Source organism: Emiliania huxleyi (assembly GCF_000372725.1).
Source record: "Emiliania huxleyi CCMP1516 unplaced genomic scaffold EMIHUscaffold_7, whole genome shotgun sequence".
Taxonomy (NCBI): Eukaryota; Haptophyta; order Isochrysidales; family Noelaerhabdaceae; genus Emiliania; species Emiliania huxleyi.
The window spans coordinates 1,210,845-1,230,453 of record NW_005196756.1 but is presented as its reverse complement, the minus strand read 5'-3'; the positions used below and the strand labels follow the sequence as shown (position 1 = coordinate 1,230,453).

At 65.1% G+C, this 19,609-nt stretch overlaps 2 protein-coding genes across 2 annotated transcripts; both read left to right on the top strand.

Annotated features, from left to right (window-relative positions):
* Window positions 1-9,065: 9,065 nt before the first annotated feature.
* EMIHUDRAFT_198165 (hypothetical protein) lies at window positions 9,066-10,210 on the top strand (the record flags this gene model as incomplete). Its single annotated transcript, XM_005761987.1, has 3 exons — window positions 9,066-9,121; window positions 9,304-9,536; window positions 9,771-10,210. The coding sequence occupies 3 exons, from the start codon at window positions 9,066-9,068 to the stop codon at window positions 10,208-10,210; spliced, it is 729 nt and encodes a 242-aa protein (XP_005762044.1).
* A 5,412-nt stretch (window positions 10,211-15,622) lies between these two features.
* Window positions 15,623-16,722, top strand: EMIHUDRAFT_198160 (hypothetical protein; the record flags this gene model as incomplete). Its single annotated transcript, XM_005761986.1, has 3 exons — window positions 15,623-16,409; window positions 16,467-16,676; window positions 16,712-16,722. The coding sequence occupies 3 exons, from the start codon at window positions 15,623-15,625 to the stop codon at window positions 16,720-16,722; spliced, it is 1,008 nt and encodes a 335-aa protein (XP_005762043.1).
* Between the last annotated feature and the right edge of the window lie 2,887 nt (window positions 16,723-19,609).

Below are 19,609 nucleotides of genomic sequence, written 5' to 3'. Positions count from 1 at the left end.
TTCTGCACAGGCTGCTGGCCCTGGGCCTGACTCTGGTGCACCGGCGGCAGCCCCCTCTGCCCCCGCCTCGGCGCCCAGCGCCGCGCAGGGCGCATCTGCCCCCGGCGGCGCCGATCAGTTTCAAGAGAAGCTGGCTTTCTTCCGGCGCTGGCGGCGTCTCCACGCCCTCGATTTCGTTTCACATGGCCGTGGTGGGCGTCGACCGCGCCGTCCGCCTCTTGCGCGCCTGGCGCCGCCTCACCAAGGAGTCGGGGCTTATCATGGCCATCCCGCAGAAGCGCTCGGCTGGCACGTGGGCGTTATGGCTTGGCATCTATTTTCTTTCTACCTTTGCCCTCGCTGTGCTCCCGCGCGCAAAGGTCCTTCGAGCCGCCGCTGCGCTGCGCGAGACGCTGACCTCCGGGCTCGACTTTGGCCGGTACCGATCGCTCGTCGGTTTGCTCGAGCACGTGCGCGAGGTGGTGCGCCTTCCTCGGCGAGTGATGTTCTCTCTCTATGGGCCGCACAGTGCGAGGGGTGAGTCTCGCGATGGTCCGGCTGCGATAGTGCACCCGCACCCTTTCATGCGAGAGCAGCTGCAGGCCTGGCTGGACCGACTGGCCAGTAGCGTCGGCGCCCCCTTCACCCGTGTGCTCCGCCGCAACTCTGTGCGGCAGGAGCCTTCTGCCCTCTCCTTTCTGCTCTCATCCGACGCGGCTACGGACAGTGACCCCCCGGGCATGGGCGGCTTCATGCACGGCTTCTACTGGTACCTCGAGATCCCGAGAGAGGTCCTGCCCTGGTTGCACATCACCACGCTCGAGTTTCTCGCCACGGGATTCGGCGCCATGACCTTTGGGCCATTTCTACCCCCAGGCGCACGGATCGTACTCCGTACGGACGCGCTGGTGACGCCACACGTGCTCACGCGGGAGTCTCAAAAGAGCGAGACCCTCGCCTTCGCGCACCATCGCCTTCTACAGGCACCCGCCTTTGCCGAGGTCGCAATGGTGGCGGAGGTGACGCACGGCTTTGGCGAGACGATGGCGCTCGACGATGCAGTCAGCCGCTCTCTATGGCCAAGGTTTCGGGCGCTCTGCGCCGCGCTCCGTGTGCGGCCCACGAGGTTGGTCCTGTCGGATGACTGCTCCCGAATTCTTTCTGAAGTGACCGCCTTCGCTCAAAGCCGCGGGGTCATGGTCCGCACGGTGCGTCTGGCCTCGGGCATCATGCACTACGGTCAATCGCACGACCGCCCGGCCTCGCCCGAGGAATCTGCGCGAGGCCGGCGGCACCGCAGCAATACGGATGGCGATGGTCCGAGCGGGCCAGGCGCCGGCGCCCAGCCAGCCGCCGCCGCCGCGCTTCCTTCGGCATCAACGGGGGGGACGTCGGCCGCGGCGCCAGACCATGATCCTGAAGCGCCCGCAGCCTACACGTCTACGTGCGTTCTGCTCTATGGCCGCTCACACCGGCGACGCACGGACGTCATCCTTCTCATCCGGAATCGCTTCGGTCGTGTGGAGCCAATCTCTGAGACCCGAGAGTGGGCGGTGGATGAGTCTGCTGCCGCCACGGCGATGCGAGGCGTCGCTGAGGAACTTCTGGGAGTGCCCGCTACCATCATTCAAGGCATGTGCCACTCCAACCTTCTGCTCCAGCGCCTCGATGAGAGTGGTGTCGCCCTGCGACATCTGGGCCGCTCTCCGCTCTCCGTGCACCGCAGCTATTGCCTCCGCGCCGACCATCTGTTCAACGGGGGCGTTGACGAGGCAGTCAATCGCTTCAAGCCCAACGAAGAGGCGATGGGCGTTACTCTTGTCCCCCTCCAGTACCTCTCGGGCGCCTCGGGAGAGACGCGCGTGACTGACGTGGATGGCCATCGTTGGAGCCTGCGAGGAGACCGCCATCTTGGGGAGCGTCGGGTTCAGGTGGCGCGGGACGACCTCTCACAGCTAGGGCGAGCCTACCGCAGCAACACGGATGGGGACGGGCCCCTTACGGAACGGAAAAGCGTCTCCGAGTTCGTCGTCGAGTTTCACCGTGCGGCTGCCGCTTCTCGCCCCGCTCAGCCCGGCCAGGCTCCTCCGCTCAATTCTACCGGGGCGGGTGGCCGCGGCGTGGTAGTGCCTTCTTTGCACCGCCGCTCGCCAATACCTCTAGCAGCGCAGCGACCCACGTCGCAGGCCGCTCCTGATCGGATGCCGCTCCAATATCTAGGCGGGCTCCTTCTACCTCAAGCCGCCCGCAAGAGGCCGCGCCCCGAAACTGCTCGAGCGACCGCGATGGATACGCTCGCGCGGCGGCAGGCCACTGCTATTCTCCCTGCATCCGCCTCTCTGGAGCAAAGGGGCCGGGCGTCCGCTCTGGCTACTACTCACGTCCGCCTCGCTGAGTTTGGCGCGGCGTGGCGCTCTCTCGACAAAGAGGATGCCGCTTGGCCTTTCTGGGCAGAGTTCTGTGACCTTCTCGGCCTCGAGCCGCTTCTCGCCTCATCCCCACCATCAACGGTGGTTCTTCTGCTGTCGTGGTTCACCATCTGGGTATACCCAAAGCTCAAGGGGCGCAGACAGCCCAACGCCAAGCCAGATACCGCGCTCGGGTACGCCCTTTCTATTCGGCGTTCGTTTAAGCGGATTCGACCGATGCCTAAGGCAAGCGCCCTCCGTACCGCGATCGTGGGGCTGATGCGGCAGTACAAGAATGTGTACGGCGTGGCTGAGCTTGCGCCCCGCCGCAAAGAGCCGCTTACGTCGGCCATGTGGGCTAGTGTCGAGAACCTGGCGTCTGGCTCTTCCTTGCGCGGCTCGACCGTGCCTTGGAACCCGACCGTCAGCCATGTGGACCGCACCGTGCTGCGCATTGGCAGAGTCTTTCGAAAGACTGGGAACCGTCTGGGGGAAGCGGTTGCCAATCCTGCGGACGAAGAGAGCGGCTACTACCGTCGATCATCTGCGGTACTCCACTCGCGCGGGTGTCCGCAGCCAGACGCGTCGCGCGAGCAGTGGCAGCGAGCAGGCTCTGGCGACAGCATCCTTCTGGTAGTGCCTACATCAAAGACCGACCAGTTCGGGTTGGTACATTGCCCATTCCCATGCGTCATTCCCTACGACGCGTCTCCCAGCTCCGCATTCCAGTCGATCCGGGACATCGAGCTCACAGAGCCTTGCGTTGGGTCGGCGAGAGAGCGGCGCCCGCTCTTTGCGACGCCCGAGGGGGAGCCGTAGGGGTGACCATACGCGCAGCGCAGGAGGGGTGCCCCTAAGGGGGCACAAAGGTAGCTCAAAGGGGAGTGAACAAGACGCCGCACAGGCGACGTGCACGCTCGCCGCCTGCGCTCGCCGCGTCGCTCTCTCCCTCCCCTTCTTTGCTTGAACCCACCACCATCCCCTGTCACCTCCGTGTGTGTGTGCCTGCTGGGGGATCATCTGGCTTCCGGAATACTTCCGCGAAGCTGCCCCCAGCAGGCGTTTGACCAAAATCCAAATTTCCCTACTCCAGTTGAGGCGGCCCTCGGACCCGAGAAACATTTTTTTGCAAAAAAGAAACCCGGCTGCGCTGCCAGCAGCCCTGCGGCGCGCATCTACATGCACGCCCTGCCACGCGACGAGCTCGCTGATCTCACCGCTGGCCGCGCGTGTGTGCGCCGCCAGCACGGGCGCAGCCGCACTCCCCACTTCCGCACACGCTGAGGAGCACGACCTCGTCGAGCTCATCGCGCGCATGTGCCACGCGAGCGCCGACGCGCTCAGCCTCGTCAACGCCGCCCTCCGAGCACGTCCCACCGTGGGCCGTGGAGGACGTGCTTCTCTCTCCCGACCTGCTCCCGCGCGTCTTTGCGACTCGAGCTCGAGCTCGAGGACGGCGCCGCCGCCGCCGCCTGCTCGACCTGGCTGCGGTGCTGGATCGACACGGACGAGCAGCGGCGTGGGCTCCGGCCGGCGGAGCTTGGGCCGCTGCCGCCGGGTTTTGACTTGGAGCATGTTTCAGGGCTGGCAGCGCATCCGTCGGGCGAGATGATGGCGATCATGCACTGTCATCATCCTGGACCAGTCGCTGCAAGAGGTTCGGCGGATCCCCGCTCCCTGTGCCCTCGGATGGATCTGCTTCTCCGAGGCCCGCCTTTTCGCGACCACGATTGGCGGCGCGCGCATCATCAGCTACAGCACCGATTCCTTTGAGGAGACCGCACGGTACCAGGAAGAAGAGCTCGACTACGACGGATTTGCAGACTTGGTCCTCACATCAAACGGGCTGGTGTACGCCGTCGGCTATTACGAAGAAACCGAGGTGCTCGAGCAGGAGGGAGTCTCCGAGGCGATCGTCGCCTTTGACCCAGTGACACTGCAGCGGCGCCTCCACTTTGGCCGCGGCGTCTTCCGCAAGGGGATCTACGGGCTCGCCTTCGTCGGCGACGAGCTCTACGCGGGAGACAAGAACGCCCGCAGCATTCGCGTCTTCTTGCTCGCTGGCGTGCACTTGCGGGAGATCAAGGGCGACTGGCGGGAGCCGTGCCACTTGCTGCACCACAGCAGCCGGCTCTACCTGAGCGAGCACGACGGCGACAACGAGGACTGGCCCGACGCGGACGAGGGCGAGGACGCCCTAGACCCGCAGACGTGGTCTGAGGAGAGGAAGTCGGCCGGCAAGCGCATCTTCGTCCTCACTCCGGAGGGCGAGGCGCTGCAGGTCTACCACACGGACAACTCCACCACCAAATGTGTGTCTTTGGCCGCAAGCTGATCGCCACGGTGTGCCCATGGACACCCAGGCAGGGGGAGCTCATCGCGCTCAAGGGCATCTGAGAGGCGAGAGCCTGCTCCGCAGCGCGTGTGCGGTGTGGGCCCGACGCCACCGATTCCGATATCGGTGGCGTAGAGTATCAAGGGAAGGAGTGTCTAGCCCTCCCATGCATGTTTTGCCCTCCCTCTCCCATCTTTTGTCGATCTGCCCCACTCTCGCAGCGGCGGGGGCACTTGGAGCACTTGGAGGGCGCTGATTTTTCTTCTTTTCGGCCGCCTGAGAGGCCCCAAGGTCCCGATGGCGGCATCGGTCTTCGCCATCAGTGCGCCCACGCAGGTGCGGCACGAGCGTCGAAGCTGGCGGGCAAGCCAGATCGCGCTCCGACGCTCTGACGCAGACGGTAGCCACGTGCTGCGGATTCCCACGACGGCCGCCGCACACGGCGACTGTGTGGAGTGGCCGTGCTGCGACCTGGTGGTAGACACCAAGGACTGGCTCGGCCCGAAGCCTACGGTCTCCATCAGACTGCGGTCAACAGACGCGACGCGCGAGATCGGATGCGCCACCCTCACGATCGGTGCCAGCCCGGCCGACGGCGTCGCGGGCGACTCAATCAGCGCCGGCGCGGCCGCACAGCGCTTCCTGGAGGCGCTCAGCGAAGCGGGCAAGGACGCGCGGCGCAAGCGCCCTGGCACTGCGGCGACGCCGGCCACCAAGCCGGTGGTTGACGCGCCGCCGAGCAAGCGTCCCAGAGCTGGCGAGCTGCCGGCGGAACCTCGCGATGGCGGCGGCGGCGGCCGTGTCAGTGCCGGCAGCCGTGGAGGCCGCGCAGGCGGAGCGGGCGGGCGCGGCTCCGGCACGGGCGGCCGCGCTGGCGGCCGTGCCGGCGGCCGCGGGCGGGCGGTCGCGAGCGCGATGTCGGGGACGCTGATGGAGGCCAAGCCAGGGCTCGGCTCCGGAAACGGCGTCTCCTCAAAACGGCGCAAGACCTCCGGCGCGGGAGCAGCCTCTGCCAGAGCTCCTGCCGGCGGCGGCGCGGCTCCCGCCGCCGCCGCCGCCGCCGCCGCCGCCGCCGCCGCCGCCGCCGCCGCCGCCGCCGCCGCAGCGCCCGCTGCCACCGCGCCTGCCGCTGCGCGTGCCGCAGCTGCGCCAGCCGCCGCCCCCGTTGCTGCACCAGCTGCCAGCGGCAGGGCGAAGGCGCACTGGCCGTGCTCCCCAGCCCCCGTGACCTCATGCAATCGATCGCACAGACACCGCAACGAAAATGCGCGCTTACACCCACACAAGCACCGGCGAGAGGGGAGAAAAGCACGCCCCCCCTGGTCGCACCCCCTCTCTGCCCCCCTGGTCGCACCCCCTCTCTGCCCCCCTGGTCGCACCCCTCTCTGCTCCCTCTCTGCTCCCGTGCAGGCTCCGCCGCCTCGCGCACGCAAGCGGGCCCAACCGGCCCAAGAGTATGAGCGTGGCGGCGGCGACGCGTGGCTCGAGGCGCAGGCTGTTCCGGACGCCGCCGGTGGGGGCGAGCGGCGACGGGGCGCCGCTACGGCGATGGAGGCAAGCGCCGAGGGGGCGGACGTGCCGGCGGGCGCAGAGGAGGGAGGAGGTGCAGAGGAGGGAGGAGGTGCAGAGGAGGGAGGAGGTGCAGGCGAGCGGGAGGAGAGCGATCGGCTCGAGGCGGCGGCGAGGGCAGCAACGCGCGAGTACAACGAGGCGCGACGCGAGGCTGCGCGCACGCGCGAGTCGCTTGCGTCGACTTCCGGCCCTGCCCACCTCCCGCCCTCCCGCCCCGCCACGCCGCGCCCCTCCCGCCCCGGGACGCCGACCTCGCGCCCCGCCTCGCCCACCGGCCCGGCCACGCCGCCGGCCACGCCGCCGCCGCGCGCGCCGGACTCGCCACCCGCCGTCGCGTCCACCTCCGTGCCAGCATCGCCGCTGCGGAGCTTCTCGCCTAAGGCGATCTGCCGCACGGCAACAGTGCGAGTCCGGAGTCCGCAGCGGGAGAGGGAGCCCGACCGCCACCTTCGCCCCCTAGGCGTGCGTCGCTGCGGGCTGCGGTCGTGGCTTCCCCAACCTCGGCCAGCGCTGGCACCACTCGTTGCGGCGACAGCAGCGCTTGCTCATGCGTGCAGCTGTGGATAGGCAACTCGTGCTACCTCAACTCGCTGCTGCAGTGCCTCGGTGACAGCGACCCTCCCTCGCAGCAGCCCCGCTGGCAGCCGGCTGTAGTCTGACACAGCCCCCACGAGCCCCCAAGGCGGCTGCGAGCCCTTCCTCGCGGGACTCGAGAAGTTGCGCGCCGCGCCGCTTCCGGCAGGGGCGGTGGCGAGGCTGCAATTCGAGCGGGCCTCTCCCACCCGGGGGGAGGGCTTCCCCTGAGGATGCTAGCCGTGGGCGTGTAGGCTACACCAGCGTGACGGACGTCCCGAGGGCAGCGGCAGCGGCGACGCTGCGGGCAGCGATGCCGCGGGCGGCGATGCTGCGACGGGCGGCAGTGGCGCCGATGTCGACGCGGCCGAAGAGGCGAGGCGGCCGAGCGCGCTGCTCCTGCCGTTGCTCCGCCGGCCGCCCCTCGAGACGAGCGAGACGGTGAAAGCGGACGCGCACGCGCTCCTCCGGCTGCGGGAACTGCTCGAGTCGCGTCACACCGCGTTCGCGGGAGGCGGCCAGCACGACGCACATGAGGCGCCATCGCCGCACGTTCCTCCCATCTCGCCTCCCCATCCGCACGTCCTCTAACTCGCCACGTTCCTCCTTTCTCGCTTCCCCCTTCCGCACTCATCTAACTCCCTTCCCCAAAACCACCCCCCTCCCCCTCCACTCCGGTGCGCCTTCGAAGGTGCTGTGCGAGACCTTCGATGCGGTCGAGGCGGAAGCGCGTGCGGCGCGGTCGCAGACGCGGGCTGAGAGCGCAGGTGTGGGTGCGGATGCAGATGCGGGCGCCGAATCAGCTGCCGGCGACGGAGGCGGCGATGGCGGGGTGCCGACGGGACCGGCACCGGCACCGGCACCGGTGTGCGCAGTGGGCGCCGCGTTCAGCTTTTCGCTGCGCACGACCATCCGGCGAGTTTGCAGCGGAAAGTCGCGTGTGCTGTCCTCGCACCGCCGACAGCCCTCCTTTGTGGACAGGTGCCTCGCCTGTGACCACGTCGCATCGGCTTGCGAGCGCGCCTCGCACCTCTCCCTCAACTTGCCGGAGGTGCGGGCGCAAGCGCGCCAAACCGCCTAGCCCCCCCCCCCCTCTCACCCCCAGATCCCCCCCCTTCCCCTATCACCCCCCAACACCACACCTCCCCTCTCACACGACCCTTCGCCGCCCGCTCGACAACATCCCACAGGTGAAAGAGGATCCAGCCGCTGCCGAGGACGACGCAGAGCGCGCCTCGCACCTACGCTTGCCCGGCCCTTCTGATGCGGCTGGCAGTGGTTCCCCCGCCCCGCTCATTATCAGTGCGGCGGGAGGCGCCGACGACGGCGACGGCGCGACCGCGCTCTTCCCGACACCAACTGCGGGGTCCCCGCGTGGCGAGTATTGCTCCAAATGCGGCGTGCGGACGAGTGGCGAGGTCTGCATGTGCGAGACAGCGCTCGGCTACTCCCCGGTACCGGGCTCTTCTGGCATCCCCTCGCGCGCCGTCAGTCCTCTCTCGCCTCTCCCGCCGCCCGACGCAGCCTACGCCCTCCCGCGCCGCCCGATGGCGCAGCGCCTTCCGTCGCCTCCACCCCGCCGTGTCCCGGACCTTCGCACGCCGCGAGCTTCCGAGGCTTCCGCCGTCGCTTGCAGCTCGCCCCACGCCTGCGGTACCCCCGGCCGCGATTTGGCCCCTTGCAAGCTGGCTGTCCCGTCGGCTGGAGCTGCTGGCCACCTTTACGGCGGCTGCCGCATAGCTGGCGGCGGCGGCGGCGGCGGCGGCGGCGGCGGCGGCGGCGGCGGCGGCGGCGGCGGCGGCGGTGGGTGGGGACAGACGAGTCGCCCTGGGAGCCCGGGGGGCTCCGGTGCCAATGCAGGCAGCGAAGCGTCCGACGACCTCGCCGCGCAAATCGCTGCAATCGACGCAAATTGCGCCGCCGCCGCCGCCGCCGCCGCTGACGCCACCAGTGGCGACGATGGCGACGGCGGCGGCGGTGGACCAGTCTGCCTCAACTTACGAGACCGCCCCGCCCCTCACATGATTGCATCGCTATCGCACGTGGACTCTCACGAGGATCGCGGCTGCAGTGATGGCGGCGGCGGCGGCGGCGATGGCGGCGGCGATGGCAGCGGCGGCGATGGCGGCGGCGATGGCGGCGGCGACGGCGGCGGCGGCGACAGTGCAGAGGTTGAGGGTGCGTGGCAGTGGAGCAATATGAGGAGCAGCCGTCGCGGCGGCTTCAATGCGACAGGCATTTTGCTGGGCCAGCAGTGAGTTTTGTGGGTGGAGATTCTGATCATAGTCGGATTGCATGAATAGGCTCCCGGCGTCACACGATCTCGCCCCTCCGCTTTGACAACGCCGCGATCGCCGCTGCTGGTGGCGGGGACTCCCCGGGCGCGTCTCACGGCGAGGAGCAGTCGCACACCCCCGCACGCCGGCCCCGCGCGAGGCTGTTTGGCGACCGCGCCGACGGACGAGGCCGAGGCTTGCGGAGGCCACCGCCAAGGGGCAGCGCGAAAGAGACGATTGACCTGGTCGGCGACAGCCCAATTGCGGCCCTCAACGACGACGATGACCCTGAGCTCGCCGCCGCGATTGCCGCTTCGCTGGCTGAGCAGCAGCAGCCACTTTGCTCCGCTTCGCGCCCCGCCTCGCCGGGCTTTCCTCTGGACGGCAAGCGCGGTGGCGGAGCAGCTGCGAGAGGCGCTCCTTGCGACGGCGCCGGAGGCCGTTCCGACAGCCGAAGCCGAAGCGGAGGCGACGGAGGCGACGGAGGCGGAGGCGGGAAGGAAACGCGGTTGCGTGTCTCCGACCTGCTACGCGACTTTCTGTCGGAGGAACCGCGCGAGTGGCGGTGCGACGCGTGCGGCGCTGCAAGGGCTCTTGCGAGCTACGCATTGCCCGCGCCGTTGCCAGCTTCACTGCTCCTCCACATCAAGCGGTTCGGTGCGCACCGCACCTCCGGCGCGCCTGTCAAGCGGCAAGACCCCGTCGAGATCGACCTCTCTCTCTCGCTGGCGGAGTGGGCCGAGCCGTCCGATGAGGCGGACAGTGAGGTGGCCCGGGCTGGCAAGGGGTGCCAGACTACTTACCGGCTGAAGAGCGTGGTGGTGCACCATGGCAGCAGCTGCTGGTCCGGTCACTACACTTGCGGCGCGCGCCTCTCGGACGACGATCACACGGCCGACACGGCGAGTTCGACGGGAGACACGCCGGAGGTACGATGGGCCAATTTCGACGACACGGAGGTGTCCAATTTCGGAGTCACGCCGACGTTGGACTCCTCCGTGTCGTCACACTTGGGCATGTATGAGGAGGGCGGGTATGTGCTGCTGTACGAGCGTGAGGATCACTGATCCGTTTCGCGCTGCACAGGTCTGTGCTCATGTTGTGTGGGTGGCGTCGTTGCGCTTGTTCGAACCTCTCGAGGTGTACGGCTACTGAGGTGGCGAAGTTCCTCTCTGGCTATCGGGGCCGCACGGGGGATGTTCTCCGATCGCGCGTCTTCTTTTTGCAAATCGTATACTTTACGTACAAAAGAAAACAATCGCCCATCAGCGCATGCACAGTGATGGAGATGCACACAGGACCCCGGGACCCCGTACGTCAGCGACGCACCGTCCACCGTGCCACCGAGCACCGTGCACCGAGAGCTATGCAGCAAGAGCTCCAGCTCCTCGGGGCGTTCGCCTGGTCTCACCATCTGTGTCATGTCACTTGTGAGGGATGCCACAGCCTTACATGATCGAGCAGCACCTGTGGCCCTCCTCGTGCATATGCACCAGATCTCTCGTCTTCAGTTGAGTGGTCCCGTCGGTGGACGTCAGGATCTGTCTCCCGGGCATCACCAGTAGAATTGGCGTCGTCGCTATGGTTGTCGCACAACTCACTGATGGTGTCGACGCCAAGCCACTCAAGTAAGCACTGTGACGCGGCTCTCGCTGCCGCCTGGGCGTTCGTTGCGTCTCTGGCCGCCCTCGTTGTTGCTTCAGTCGCCGCGCGAGTCGCATCAGAGGCCTTTTGCTCCGCCCTTCGAAGCGCGTCTGCACGGGCAAGTCGTCTAGACGCATAGGCTGCGGTGTGAGCCTCCCGTTCCCGGCGCATGGTCTCTGCCTCTCGCTGTATGCGCACCGCATCTGCCGCCTTCTCTCTCCGCATTTCCTCTGCCTCCCGCTCTCTCCGTATCGCCTCTGCCTCCCGCTCTCTCCGCATCGCCTCCGCTGTTGCAGCCACTTCCACCAGTAGAAACATCGCCTCGGCTTCAGCCTGCGCAGCATCCGCTTCCTCAGGAGCGTTGGATTTTGCCGCCGTATCCTGAATCAGCTCGACTTCAGCCGCTTCACGTGCCGCCTCTCGCGCACGCCCTTCCTTGGCAGCCTCTTCCGTTGCGCTAGCAGCCTCAGCCGCTGATCGTGCCACTGACTGCCCAACGGCCGCCAGGTTTGCTGCCTGGCGAGCCAGGTCCGCAGTTGCGGTGTCGTCGGCAGCCAATGCTGAGACCTTGGCCTCCTCTGCCGCTGCCCTCGATGCTGATCGTCCCGCCGCCGCCTCGCGCGCGCTCATGCGAGCCGCTTCCGCTGTATCTGCGTCCGCATTGGCTTTGGCCTGCATTGCCAACGTTCGTGCTGTTGACTTTTGCAACGCCGCCCTGAGGGCTGCCTCGCGTGCAGCGTCAGCCTGGCATGCCAGCGCATCCGCCCTTGCGTCCATGGAGGCTTGGCGCTCAGCCGACCGCCGCTCGGCCGCCTCCTTTGCCGCTTGCTGTGCCGCCTCGATCGCCCGAGCGTCCGCCTCCTCCTTTGCCTTGCTCTCGCTCGCTCGTGCCACCGAGCGACGAGCCGCCTTTCTTCCGGCCGCGTCGCGTGCTGCCAAGTCACGCGCGGCGTCGGCCAGCGCGGCGCAACGCCTTGAGAGGGCAGCCGCGTTCGCCTCGTCAGCCGCCACCGTCCTCCGCTCCTCCGCCTCACGCGCCTGCGACCGCCTCGCTGCCGCCCTGCGGGCCTCCTCGCGAGCTGCCTCCGCGAGAGCTGCTTCCCTGGCCTGCTTCTTGGCTGCCTCAGCCTCGAGGGCCAATGTGCGCGTCGCCGAGCTCCTCTCCGCAGCGCGCTGGGCGGCGTTTCGCGATGCTTCCGCCTGCGCCTGCTCCCTGGCCTCCTTCGCCAAACGAGCAGTCTCCTCTTCGGCAGCACGATAGGTCGACCGTCTCTCGGCCACCAGGCGAGCGGCCTCGCTGGCTGCCTCAACCAGCCATTTCGGCTCGGATATCTCTGAAGCCACAACGTGAGCCTGGTGAATTTTGGGCAACGCGCCGCCGCCCACTGAAAGAAGTTTCGTCTGCACCGCCAGACCAGCTGCTGATAGAGCTGCCAGCTTGGCCTCGGCGCTGAGAGTCTTGATCTCCTTGCCTGGGCTGAGTGCGGGCTCGTCCGCAACGCTGCCCTGGGCAGACAGGGCTGCATCGGTTGCATCCTCGTCGCTCAGCCGCCACAGCTTTGATATGGAACTTGCAGACTTCCGAGATCTTTCGGCCCTTAGCTTCGGCGGGCAGGAGACGGACAACCCGGCCGAGGCGCACGCTGCTCGGCGGTAGACCGGCCCATCCATTGAGCTTGCCTGCTGGTGATGTGCCGTCACTCGGGCGACGCGGTCACTCGGGCGAGGGGGGGAGGGACGCACGAGTTTTATATCGCGCCCTTCGTCGCCAACTCGCGCGCTTACCTGTGATGTCGGCACCAGGTATTGCACCAGCGCCCGACAACGGGGGCGACTACGGCATTGCACCAGCAATACACTAGATGCCGGAGTCCCTATCTTGTCGCGAAGGGCAGCAAAGCAAGCACACGTACACGCAGCGTGTGTGGCACGCACGGTTTTTGTACCCGGCTGTGCTTTCTGGCTGCCAGTGATCATAGAAAGTGCCGGATGTAGGTATCATCACGTTGTTGCTTTAGGTTCCAGCACCGACACCAGCGCCGGCACCGTCGCCCTCATCGGCACCAAATGAGCCGCCTCTTGGGTGCTGCGGGGAGCTGTGGAAGCTGGGCAGCATTGACCCACTCCAAGAGCACGACACCAAAGTCGGGAAGTGGGTGCAGGAGGAGAAGCCGGAATGCGCGACGAAAATTTCGCCGAACTGCCTGTGCGTTGTCCTCCCCCCCCCCCCCCCCCTTTCTCCCCCCACCCCACACACCGCCACGTCCAGGTGCTACACTTGTGTGACCTACTACTACAAGGACTGCCCATATTTCTGCGCACCTGCGTGGTGGTGCAGCGGCCGAAACTGCTACGGGACCTTGTGCACGCATTTTGTCTTTCCGGACGAAACCAAGATGTACCAATCAACATTCGGCTTTCCGGCTAAGACGTTGACTAAGGGGTGATCGGCGAGGCGTTAGATGCCTTGAAGCCATAACGACACCTCGCCGTCAACAGCACGGCTGCGTCTGCCCCGATCACCCCTTAGTCAACGTGTGGCGTGCGCCTTGAGTCTATCCTGATGAGCGTGGGAAGCAGGTCTGTCTGTCTGTGAAAGTGCGACTGTGATTATTGTGGTTGTTGTAATTATTGGGCCCAGAGGGTGCGCTCTGGTTACTCAACCCGGGTACTAAAATACGATTGGAGAAAATTTATGCTATCTTTCACATGGATGAGGGGCCACGAATGCCCCGTATATCCCCTCTCTGCCAACTCTGCTGCCGCGCGTGGAATTCTTTTGTACGGGGGCGCAGTACTACGACGCGAAGTGGGTCCAGAAAGCCGTAACGCGGCTGGTGCTCGTGGAAACTTTGGGTGGCATTGCGCCGCCCACCAAGCAGTTCCTCCATGTGTTCGCCAAGGAGAAGCGGTGGGCACCTAACACGCTCGGACCGGACGGTGTATGGGGCGGCGTCGGCGAGCGCCTCTGGGGGGGCGCGCGGGCCCTAGAGGGTATCCATGCGGGGGGGAGAGGGGTCCGATGGCCCGCCGTAGGCGCCGATTTCAGATTTTTTGAGCGATTTGTTATTTGTTTTCATCACCGTTTTCATGGAAATTCGGCGTATCAATCGGCCATGCTCTATCACGCCTTGCGACAGCCTGTCGGCGCTGCTGACCGTGCCATGCTGCACAATTGACCACCTGCATAGCTCGCGGCCTTAGTATCAAGCATTCAGTGACGATCTTATCGTACGGCCAGTAGGAAGGTGTCCTTCCAACGTGTGCACGCTTCTGACGCAATGCGCGTCACAAACTGCCTCAGATTGGCTGCTGGCACTCTCGAGGCTATGCCTACACAGCCTCGCGCGCATGGGCAGTCAAGAGGGACCACGCACCTTCTCAGGACAGCGCCGGTGCCTCTCTCTTGGACCGGCAAACTTGGTGGTATCGTGTCACCAATGTGGGACCAGTGCGGCATCGCGCCATCGACAGCTCTGAACTGCGCCCACCACTGACCGGGAAGGCCGCCAAGTGGGCCAGCACAGGTCGCACATTGTGGCAGCAGTCAGCAGTGCATGTCTGATAGCTAGAGCAGCAGCGTCAGGGTCGCAGGGTCGGATCGTGTCAAGCCTCTCGCCCGGCCGGCCGTGTGCAGACGTCGGCCTGTCTGCTGTCTGGAGTGATCTGTCGGCGGTCAGTACGACCGATCAGGTCGGAGTGATTGGAGGGTCTATCTGTACGTACTCCTCGAGATCTCTCCAAATCTGCCCTCTAACCAACCGTAACCATTCGGGAAGTTGGTGCTAGTAGAGACTAGTAGAGCCGGGGCCCCGTTTCCGCACTGCTGCGCGGCACACGGTGCCTCCGGGGGCCCCCGCGCCCCCCCAGAGGCGAGCGCCTCCTCCTTTGTCGTCCAGCACACGCAGCAGAATCCATGGCTGCGGTGGCGGGCGACGCTGACAACATCAACAAGCAGGCGCGCAAGAAGTGTACCAACTGGGTCAACTCCCCTGAGCGTGCCAATTGGGTCAACGCCGTCAAGAACAAGCAAACGGCAAACGGCTTCTTACGCTCGGCCCCAGGTGGGGGGTGCCCGTGTCGCCTACAAGTTCCGCTGATGGGCCCTCCACCCTTCATGTAGTCCCCACCGACGCTGTCGTGGGATCGCTTGTCATGTGAGAGAGTGCGTTGTGTTCTAGCTGTCGCCCGCGCCTCGCCTGTCGCGTGAATCGTGTCGTGCGACCGCCTTTTGTTGTAAAATTCTTTCTGTTTCCGCTTTTTCTGTTGCCAGTGCGCGCCAGTCCGTGCCTAGTGTGGTGGGAAAAAGAAAGAAAGAAAACAGACAACCCAAGGGAGGGATGGGAGGACGGCACGCCGCCACCACACAGGGATTTTATTTTTAAGGAGAGGAGTGTGGTGCTAGCCGTCGCCCACCCTAACCCTTGGGCGTCTGCCTCTTTCTATCTCCCTTCGCAGTCCCTCGCCGATTCTCGCTGCAACCTTCATGCCACCTCTCCCCACTCTCGTCGTTCTCCCTCCTTCCTGTCGCTTCCTTCCTCCTCTCTCTGCCTGCCGCGTCGCTCTCCTCTGCCTCGTCCTGCGACGCCGCCGCCGCCTGCCGATCCTTGGCCTTGGCTTGGCTCTCGCGGCTTCTCCCGCCTTTCGGCGCAACTCTGCCCTCCTCGCGGCATTAGTGTGGTGGGAGGTAGTTTGCTTGCGATGCGCGCAGCGCACAAATTTCTTTGTTGTCTCAGACGACTTGGCGAGAAGACGCAGACCATAGTCGAGCGCGTCGGAGAGGTGTTTCGAGACCGAGTGTTTTGAACGCGCTCCCTCCGGTGCTATTGAACTCAATGCAGCTGACGAACGAGGAAGAGGCGGTACCGCGGCGTCCCATCGACTCGCTGACACCGGCCGAGTTCCGTCGCCTCTACCTCGTTCCCAACCGTCCGGTGGTTCTCACAGGCGCGACCGTCGGCTGGCGCGCCGCCTCTGACTGGGTTACAGCTGACGGCGAGCCCGACTTGCCGGCGCTGGCGCGCCTGTTTGGCCAAGATGTCGTGCCGGTCGCTGACTGCTCGCGCAATGGGCGGCTTGGTGGCAGGGCCGCGGCCGCATGCCGCGATATGCGGGTCGCGGAATACGCAGCTTGGTGGCAGGGCAGTGGCCGGGCGAGCGGGGAATGCCTCTACCTCAAGGATTGGACCTTTGCTGCCAAGCATCCGGAGTACCGCGCCTATCACACTCCGGCTCCGCTCGCGGACGACTGGCTCAACGAGCACTGGGCGGCGAGGCGCGGCGAGGCGGAGGAGGTCGGCGATCACCGGTTCGTTTACCTCGGGCCCGCCGGCTCGACGACACCGCTGCACGCCGACGTCCTGTTCTCCTACTCGTGGTCTGCCAATCTCTGCGGCGTCAAGCACTGGCAGCCGTGCGCCAGCATGGACCGCTCAGTCAGAGCGAGGGGGCGTATAACCTCGCGCCACTCCCTGCATAGGCTGCTAGTGCCCGCCTCGCAGCGCGCCCTCGTCTCTGACTCTGCCTCCGACCCGCTGCACGGCGGGCTCCGCGCCCTCTCCGCCGCCGGGGGAGCACCTCTCGAGGTGACGCAGCGAGCGGGCGAGAACGACTCCCGCGCAGGTGTGGAGTCGCAATCTTCCCACTGTGCTTAGCGTCAGCGTGGGCGTGCGCGCATAGGAGAGCTGCTCTTTGTCCCTTCGGGTTGGTACCACGAGGTGACCAACCTGACGCCCGTCCTCTCGGTGAACCACAACTGGCTCAACGGCGCCAACGCCACTTGGGCGCTCCGCCGCTGCTCCGCCTATCTCGCCGCCATTCGCGCCGGACTCAATCCCGAGGACGCCGCCGACGCCACGCTGTGCATGCAGCTGCTCCGACGCCGGGCGGGTGTGGATTTGAGGGAGCTCGTCGCTCTTGCCGAGGGCGCCGCTGACCGCCGCTCGCGTTGCAGAGAAGAGCATGCGGGGGAGGCGGCGACCAAGGAGGCGGAGGGGGAGGAGGAGGAGTGGCGGCGCGAGTCGTTGCGGGTCGCGCGAAGCCTCATCGACGGCGTGCGCAGCTTGGCGGCTGAGACATTTGGGGAGGAGGCGTGGGAGGAGCTGGACATGGGGGCCAGCTCAGCCAGAGGGTAAGCAGAGGAGAAGGAGCGAGTTCACACTTTCTATATATTTACTATAAGGGTTAACCGCGTGTCTACCTCTCGAGAAAAGTAGTCGCCGCGGAGGTTCCGCGCACAAAGTGGCGGGCTGCGGCGGGCGCGGGGTAAGGGTTCCCGCCCTCCTACACCGAGGCTCGACCCGCTTCTCCTCCAGTTCACTAGCACTAAGCGAAATTTGTTTAAGCTTTAACAACTAGAGCACAAGTTTGCGTCTGGTCCCCCGTGCCCCGGGAGGAGTGATCGCTAGGATCGCCTTGAGAGCCCGGAGTCCATTTACGTCACGCCGCTGGAGCCCGCCACTGACAGGCACCCTGTGCGGCTCGACACGTGCCATGTTGCGGCGCTCGGCGCCGCAAAGGCCTCGAGGTGGCGCACGTGTGGCGAGCGGCACAAAAGGTGCCTCGAGACGTGGTGCGAGAGGAAGGGTCCTTTTGGCCACTATGACCTTCCCCGAGGATACCATACCACTCGACGTCATGATTGCGCACCAGATCCGCATGGTGACAAATAACCCGGCCATGATTGAGCACGTCGTTGTGGACAACCGCCCGCCGTGGATGGAGCCAGTCAATCGTCAAGAAGCGATTCTGCAACTTCTCGAGCGCTCGGGAAGCTCGAGAGTCCGGCGTGTTGACTACTCCACGTATAGGACGCCGAGCTACATGCAGCGTTTCTTCGAGACGGGAGCACCGTCCGACAGTATCGCGACGCTTGAGGGGTCCCGCGACACCTCTGACATTGACGGCCACCACCTCTCCTCCAACATGCAGGGCATGCTCAGCTTCCTCGAGCACTGTTTGGGTTCAGCGGGCGTCGACCTCTGCATGTTTCTCGACCCAGACATCATGGCCTTTCGGCAGGGCCGCGGCATGGTTGAAATGGCTCGCGAGGCTTTCGCGGCCAGCGACCGCGTTGTGGGCTTGAGTCCGCCAACAATTTGTAGTGGACTGGGAGCTCGCAACCACTCGCGGTTCTGTGCTCGCCGGCCGAGCTTCCTCAGCCAGCGCTACCTCATCCTCCACCGCCAGCGCCTGGCCCACGCGCTGCCACTGCGTGTGCCGCGCGCCGAGCTGTTTGTGAAGGGCACATTCGAGTGGCTGCTCACTCAAGGCATGCGCCATATTGAAGGGGGGCATGCGGCGTGGCGTCTGTTGTGTGCGGGCGCCTTTGCGGTGCACCCTTTTAGTGCGCGCTGGAGCGGCCGGTGCCTCAATCGGCGCGAGAACTGGCATATTCAGCAGCACGCGAGACTAACTGCAGCGTCTGCCAACCTGTCGGCCGCGGTTGATCACCACGGCTTTGAGGGGGTCATGGTGGAGGGGCTACGGGAGATTATAGCTCGTGTTGAAGCTGGGAGGCTGCCGCGACCGGAGAACTCAGCCAGCATCACGAATATGTGCGAAGACATGTGCGTCTCGCCCGAACGAGTCGCTCGTGGGCTAGCGTGGTAGCTCTAGCTGGTAGGCGAAACGCGAAAGTGCGCGCCGCCGCGCGCAGATAGTACTATAGGAAGCCGAGTTGATACTTGATTGCATTTCGGCAAGCGCAGCAAATGCAAAAGTCAAGAAGCGGAAAAGTCCTTAATATATCTCAAAATACAAAAGTTCTCTGACTCGTGGTCAGTTGCGAGTTGGCTAGTTGGCTTGCTCCATTGGTGTGCCAAACACTCTACGGCCAAAACAATCAAACGGTGGTAAGATTTACCACGACTTCTGAGGCAAAATCTGACAAAAATCAAATCGGCAAAATACCCGGTATTCCCCACGCCCACACGGTCTACCCGGGGTTTTCCAGGTGTACCCGCAAAATACCCGGTATTTTGCCAATTTCGCAAAACAAATGATGTGAATTTCGCTGAATTTGGCCGCAAACCAGCCTCAGACTCGGCTCGGAGCCCGAAACAATTGATGCTTTTCGTATTTTACCATACCACTCCCCAGCAGAATCAAAAAATACCACTCATTTACCAGTAAAAATGGCAAGCGGCATGTTGCACGAGTATTGGTGAGGGGGGGCCGCCCGTTGACGAAGCCAAGCGGTGGGCAAGCGGCAAAGGCCGCAAAGTGGGCTTCGCAAAAGGCACGTGCCACCTTCCGTGGCGGCGGCACGGAGCACTTGGAGCACGGGAATCGCGGCGAATAAATAAAATAAATAGATAAATGAATAAAACGGACATCCCAAGCTAGGGAGGGCTGGGTCGAGGACAGACAAGAGGGGTCATCAACTTCGAGAAATTTCACGGCCCCCATCACCTCTTTTGCCCGCAGCCCGGACTTGGGGCGCGGGCGCTTTTGCGATAATACATCGTCCGTGTGTGCGAGCTGCGACGCTCCAGTCTGCGCTAGTATGGGCACTACACTCTATCACAACACTACTGATCCTGGTCATTAGAGCTGAAGGGATAGCGTCAGGAGCCGGTAGGAGTCAAAACCCCTCATATTTGAGACATCTTGTCGCCTCACACACTGTAATATTACTCGTGCAACATGATACGACAACACATATACATGTTGTGCATGCTACCATGTCCATGTCCTCCATGTCCATGTCCATGTCCATGTCCATGTCCATGTCCATGTCCATGTCCATGTCCATGTCCATGTCCATGTCCATGTCCATGTCCATGTCCATGTCCATGTCCATGTCCATGTCCATGTCCATG